The following is a 6322-nucleotide window of genomic DNA, read 5'->3' as shown; positions in this document are numbered from 1 at the left end:
CCATTAAATTCTTTGAATTAATTTGCGTTAAAAGCCAGAGCTTTTTTACTTTAAAAAGACTTTTTAAAAATAATTTTCGAAAACGAGAACATCCAAAGTTTTATATAGTGTTGGTTAATGCCAACCCGAGCTAACTTTGAAATTAAATTCAAATTGAAATGGAAAACAAGGGACGATAAGTGCGAGTGTCAATCGCCACGCGTAGTCCACGATCCGCAGTCGAAGTGTTCGGTGGTGTTCCAGGTGCAGCAGCAGTTCCCGATCCCCATACCACCTCCGAGGCAAGCCTACGTCAGCTATAGTTAACCCACTTACGCTGAGGTCCGATCAAAGTCCAGTGATTTAAATACCCCAACCTTTTGTGACCCGAACGCCTGCTCGATATGGAGATCATTCTACGACTGCTGGCCTTCATTCTGAATGCCTTTGGCATGCTGGTGAACAAGATTCTAGATATTGTACTGCCCCGTCAGAAACCCAAGTTTTCGGGCATTCGTAATCCCCTGCTCAAGAAGTCCGTCGTTGAACTGGTCACCCAATTGCGACGCGGCGAGGTGAGTCTCCAAGTCCAATCGCGTCATTCGTGTGGGACATTTGCAAGTCATATATGTTGGGGTTCGATTCCAGATCACCTCGGTGGAGTTGGTTAGCGCCTATATAGCACGTGTGCAGGAAGTGAATCCTTCTCTGAATGCCGTTGTCGAGGATCGATTCGAGGCTGCCCTCCAGGATGCAAAATTGGCAGATCAGTTCATCGAGAAGGCGAGCTCTGAGTTCGATCGTGTGGCGCTGTACACCAAGTATCCCATACTGGGTGTACCCTTTACTGTCAAGGAGTCGTGTGGTCTTAAAGGTAGCTTTCATACACTCAAAATCACTGAAAATATAGCAGAAACTTATATTTTCCACTGGTTAACAGGATTATCCTTTGCCGTGGGCAGTCTTGCTCGCAGAAATATGAAAGCCCCCCAAGATGGCGATGTGGTTGAACTGGTCCGTGCTGCTGGTGGCATACCCCTTTTGGTGTCTGCCAATCCAGAGTTTTGCATGAGTTTCGAAACCAGCAATAATATCCAAGGACGTTGCTTGAATCCATACGATCTGCAACGGACTTCCGCCGGATCTTCGGGCGGCGAGGCAGCGTTGAATGGCTGTGGAGCCACCACTTTTGGTGTGGGCTCCGATATCAGCGGTTCCATTCGCCTGCCGGCCCTGTTCTGCGGCGTTTTTGGCCACAAGCCCACTGGCGGACTCACGTCGGTCAAGGGTCACTTCCCCTACTCGCTGACGGACAAGAAGTTCCCCGAGATGCTGCAGATCGGTCCCATCACAAGATTCGCTAGGGATTTGCCTTTGCTGTTGGAAATAATGGCGGGCGATAAAAAACACAAGCTGAAAATGTCTGAACCAGTTGCTCTGAAGGACATGAAGGTGGGATTTCTCGAACTAAGAAAATTATAATAGTCAAATCTTACTTTCGCTTAGGTATACTATGCCTTTGGATACTCCGGCTTTAATTGCCTCACCCATCCCGTGGTGGACTTTGACATAAAGCTAGCCATCACCAAAGCTGTCACGTGCTTGGAAAGAGGAGGTGTGCAGTCCAAGAAGGTAGGTACACCTTTGTAAAGTTACTCGGCCTAATGTTACTTTGCCAATCAGCTGGATCTTAAATTCCTGAGCAACTCTCTCGAGATTGCCCTGGTTTCCCTGGTGGACTTGAAGGGTCTGCCCAGTATCGTAACACAGCGGGCGGATCGGGATCCTTCGATGCGTTTGCTGATGGTGGAACTCTTCAACAGCATCATAGGTCACTCAATTTTCACCAAAGAGGCCATGGTTCTGGAGGTGATGAAGCGATTCAACGGCCTTATGGCCACTGGAAACATGGAGGAATACCGAGTTGAGGCCCAGAAAATCAAGAGCCATCTGAATGTAAGCGAATTAAATTATTCTTGAAGCTATACTGACCATTTGAAATGCATTCCAGCAACTGCTTGGCACCCAAGGAGTCCTCATTCTGCCCACCTTCCACACGAGCGCCCTATGTTTCCACACCTCGCTGTTGAACGTGACGGGGATCGACAATCTGTTGCTCTTCAACATCCTTGGTCTGCCCGCCACCCATGTGCCCTTGGGCACAAATCAGCGGGGGATGCCCATAGGGTTGCAGGTGGTGGCCGGTCAATACCAGGACAAACTCTGCCTGAAGGTCGCCGCCGAACTGGAGGCCGTTTTTCACGGCTGGGTGCCACCGGTGCCACATGACACATGAAACACCAAGCGAGGATCGGGGATACCTGCTCAGTTTTCCATTTAAGGTTCAAGGTTACAATTTGTTTAAAGTGCTAATATAGTTGTGAAGATTAAAGTGAACTACGTTTAATATGTGACCACCAATATTTGTTTATATTGGAGTGTTTTTTTTATTTACATAACATTTCTCGATAGATCTACATAACTTTTTATTTTTGTGTACAGTCCCACAAAAATTGACCTGCAACAACGATTTATTGACGTTATCTTGACTCAAAATCGATATCTAAGGCAAGTGGGCACTCTGCGAATCGATAGAATCTCCTATGTCTATCGGCATTTTAGCTGAAAGCGTCTGAAATCTTCGCATTTTTCCAACCTTCTTTGCAATTAATCCATAGAAATGGGTAATATTTTTGGGCTTCGAAGACAAGATCGCGTGAGTACAAAAAGAATACATTAGTGCTGCGCTTCGTCAATTGCATTTTCATCGTAGACTGACAATCCTATGGAGAACCATGATGAAATTTACGTAAGTGCTTAAAATGTTGATTTGTCCTTGCTTTAATGTATGGTTGCCCTCAAGTACGAGTTAGAAAACTACAGCTTAAGAAGGACAATACCCGATGAAAATGGGAACATTTTTGTGCGTCATGAGATAAACCATGATGCTTGGAGAAACCCAGCCCCAATTCGAAATGAGAGGTCAACTAGACCTGGTTTTGGTGGCCATTATTCATCGGTGCAACCAGTATATGAGGATTTGGACCCAGATGAGGGTTTCGAGGACTTCAACTCTGTATTTTAAAGGGAGAACGTTGAAGAAGCCGAGTAAAGCTTAAAATATGGAATATGAAATCAAAATACAAATATAAATATATATATTCGTACAATTATACATTTATTTTCTTCAATTTTAAGCCCCATCGCCGAAAGATCTAAGGGCCACCGGAGGATTCCACCCGCCATTATTCGTGAAGAGTGAAATCTCGAATCACTAGTGTTTGGCTGCCGCGAGTGTGGAGAATTAGTTATACCCCCTCTTAGTCAATCATTCATTCCTCTCTCACTGCGAAATTGTTTACGTTTCGTAAAAACTCTCCACCTTTGCCTTGCACCTTATCAACACCACCTTCTCTACCGTGTATACATACATACATACATAGGCAAATTTAACTCTCTGCTCTCCAATTTACAGACTTGATCAGTTCAGTTCGTTCTCAGTTTATTTCATTCTCGCCACGGACGCCCGCTCATTCGGTTCTTGTGCGCAATGGAAATATTTCTGAGGCTCATCGTGATCTTTGTAAAAGTGGTCGCTTTGATCGTATCTCCGCTTCTGGAGGCATTTGTTTATCCTCCCCAATCCAGGAGGACGCTCATACCACCAATTAGAAGTCGCCTGCTCACCCTCAGCGTTCAGGAACTACGCAGACGCCTTCAATCCCGCCAGGTAAAAATAAAGTAATCACAATAAAGTTGTAAAGTTTCTGGTGAAGTTCGTGGGAACTTCCAAAGTCCAGCGTATCAAACTGATATTATTCTGCCAGTTCTCCAGAATACTATCTAATTTCACAGGTTTACACATTTCATATAAGAAATAAATATGAATTACGCATTTAAAAAGATATTACCATAATATTATAAACTCCTGCAGACTGCAAAAAAGTACGCAAGATTTTTAAGGGTCACGTATTAAGAAGCAATAAACCATTTAATGCTTAAAGGTTAATTGTATACTGAAAATTTTAATTTATTCAATCGGCGTTATCAGGAAAAAGCAAAGTTCGTGGCGATAAGTCAAGTCCGGCGTCTAAATACCATAACAAATAATATCTCCAGCTAATATTCGGTTATATATGGGAAACTATTGACATTTTATGCTTTCTGATTTCAGCTGACATCGGTGGAGTTGGTGCGCACATATATCGAACGTATCGAAGCAGTTAATAAGCATTTGAATGCTCTGGTCGAATCTCGGTTTACGGCTGCTCTGGAGGAGGCCACTGAAACTGATGACCTCATAGCCAGTTGTCAAACTGCAGCAGATGTGGAGAAGCTCTTCGAAGAACGACCTTTGCTGGGACTTCCCGTGACCATTAAAGAGTCATGTGCCCTCGAGGGCATGACCTTTGCTGTGGGCAGTCTGTCCAGAAAGAATATCAAAGCCCAAGCCGATGGCGAAGCAGTGAAGCGCTTGAAATCAGCTGGAGCTATTCCTCTCCTGGTTTCGGCCACTCCGGAATATTGCTTCAGCATCGAGACGGAAACCTTATTGAATGGAAGATGCCTGAATCCCTACGATTCTGAACGGACCCCCGGCGGAAGTTCTGGTGGAGAGGTTAGATGGCTGTTTTTAAGGTTTCTAAATATGAATAAGTAATTTGAAATATTTCCAGGGTTCTTTGAATGGAGCAGGCGCCTCCCTATTCGGCATTGGCTCAGATATTGGAGGTTCTATTCGCATTCCCAGCCTGTATTGCGGCATCTTTGGGCACAAACCAAGTGGAGGCGTGGTCTCTGTCAAAGGACACTTTCCCAACTCATTAGATCCGAATATCGGACACTATCTTGTGGAGGGACCTATAACCCGATTCGCTGAGGATCTGTCCGAGTTACTTCAAGTAATGGCGGGAAAGGAAAATGCATCCAAACTGCGATTGAAAGAACCCGTCCAACTGAATCAGATTAAAGTGCAATATGCTCTTGGTTTCGAAGGTATCAATGGATGGATGCATTCGGCGGTGGATAAGGATATCAGAGGTGCTATTTGCAAAGCCACAACTCATTTGAAGACCCTCGGCTTGGACGTAAAGAAAGCGAGACTGCCCAATCTGGAGAATTCAATGGAAATGGCTTTATCTGGGATCGCCGGACAGGATTTAATGGATTATCTATTGGCGGATGAAAATCCAGAGGGTTCAGGCAAAGTGCGTGAGACTGTCTGGGAGATTGTTAAAAGTGTACGAGGTCACTCGGAATACACAACCAACGCCCTGATCTTTGAACTAATGCGACGCACAGGGGCCTTTATGTCGCAATCGAAGATTAATCAATATATGAACGAAACACGCGAATTGATCGGAGAGTTCGAGGTAAGTGGTCTACTACTTAACACGCAAACTTAGCTGTTCTTATATAAATCAAGTGTTTTTCATTGCCAAATTCGGGGTTTCGCTCTTAACTGCAATAATAGCTTTAATTACATCGATAATAATCTTCATAATCATTTGCATATTCACATTGACCTTTGTAAACAGTCACTACAAAGTGGTATATAGTCAATTATAAATTATAAACCCATTTCTTTGTTAACACACTTGTTAACACGTGCTAATTAATTGCTTACAAACATTGTTTATAGTGCTGAGACAGCTTAACTATTAACAAATCCCCTCCATCAAGTCATCATATTATTATTATTGATAAACATTTAATTTTTAATTTAATTCTGGTTTCTCTGTTTAGAATTTACTTGGCGATGACGGTGTGCTTCTGTTTCCCACTTTGAATTTACCTGCTCCGAGACACAAGTGGTCCCTCCTATCACTCTGGGGCGTGGACTATACCCTGATGTTTAATGTTCTTGGACTGCCCGTGACCCATGTGCCAATGGGTCTAAATGAACGGGGACTTCCCATCGGGCTTTCTGTGATTGGTGCGCCAAATCAGGATCGGTTGTGCCTCCGAGTGGCCGTGGAGTTGGAAAGAGCCTTCGGGGGCTGGAAGCCACCAGTGCCGCACGACCTGGATGACTAGCTGTAGTGACAAATAAAATGTCTTGACATCGAAGTACCTAAGGAAATTTTTAAGGAACATGGCATATTATTAAAAAGAATAATGAAGAAAACTAACAAAAGGTTTGAGCCCGAGATATAAGAGAATTTGTTTATATACACCATGTCAAAAGCAATTTGACACAGTCAAATGTCAACATATTTCGAAAATAACTACCCATAGCGGGTCATAAATAAAAATTTTATTATGATCATAGCTTGAGGTATCTAATAGCTTATTTAAAATTAATTTGTCAGCAATAATGGCTTTGTATATACCTCAATTTCAA

General features: G+C 43.5%; 2 protein-coding genes across 2 annotated transcripts; both read left to right on the top strand.

Moving 5' to 3' along the window:
* Positions 1–134: 134 nt before the first annotated feature.
* On the top strand, positions 135–2400 carry LOC6728990 (fatty-acid amide hydrolase 2). The gene is made up of 6 exons (XM_002104276.4): positions 135–554; positions 628–853; positions 920–1431; positions 1486–1611; positions 1663–1935; positions 1991–2400. Exons 1-6 carry the CDS (start codon positions 384–386, stop codon positions 2273–2275), a joined length of 1593 nt encoding a protein of 530 aa, XP_002104312.2. The 5' UTR covers positions 135–383; the 3' UTR covers positions 2276–2400.
* A 985-nt stretch (positions 2401–3385) lies between these two features.
* On the top strand, positions 3386–6020 carry LOC6728989 (fatty-acid amide hydrolase 2-A). Its single transcript, XM_002104275.4, has 4 exons — positions 3386–3709; positions 4154–4597; positions 4656–5351; positions 5725–6020. The coding sequence occupies exons 1-4, from the start codon at positions 3530–3532 to the stop codon at positions 6013–6015; spliced, it is 1611 nt and encodes a 536-aa protein (XP_002104311.1). The 5' UTR covers positions 3386–3529; the 3' UTR covers positions 6016–6020.
* The last annotated feature ends 302 nt before the right edge of the window (positions 6021–6322 follow it).

Source organism: Drosophila simulans, chromosome 3R (genome assembly GCF_016746395.2).
Source record: "Drosophila simulans strain w501 chromosome 3R, Prin_Dsim_3.1, whole genome shotgun sequence".
Lineage (NCBI taxonomy): Eukaryota > Metazoa > Arthropoda > Insecta > Diptera > Drosophilidae > Drosophila > Drosophila simulans.
Note: the sequence above shows the minus strand (reverse complement) of the source record. Positions and strands in the feature narration are given on the sequence as shown.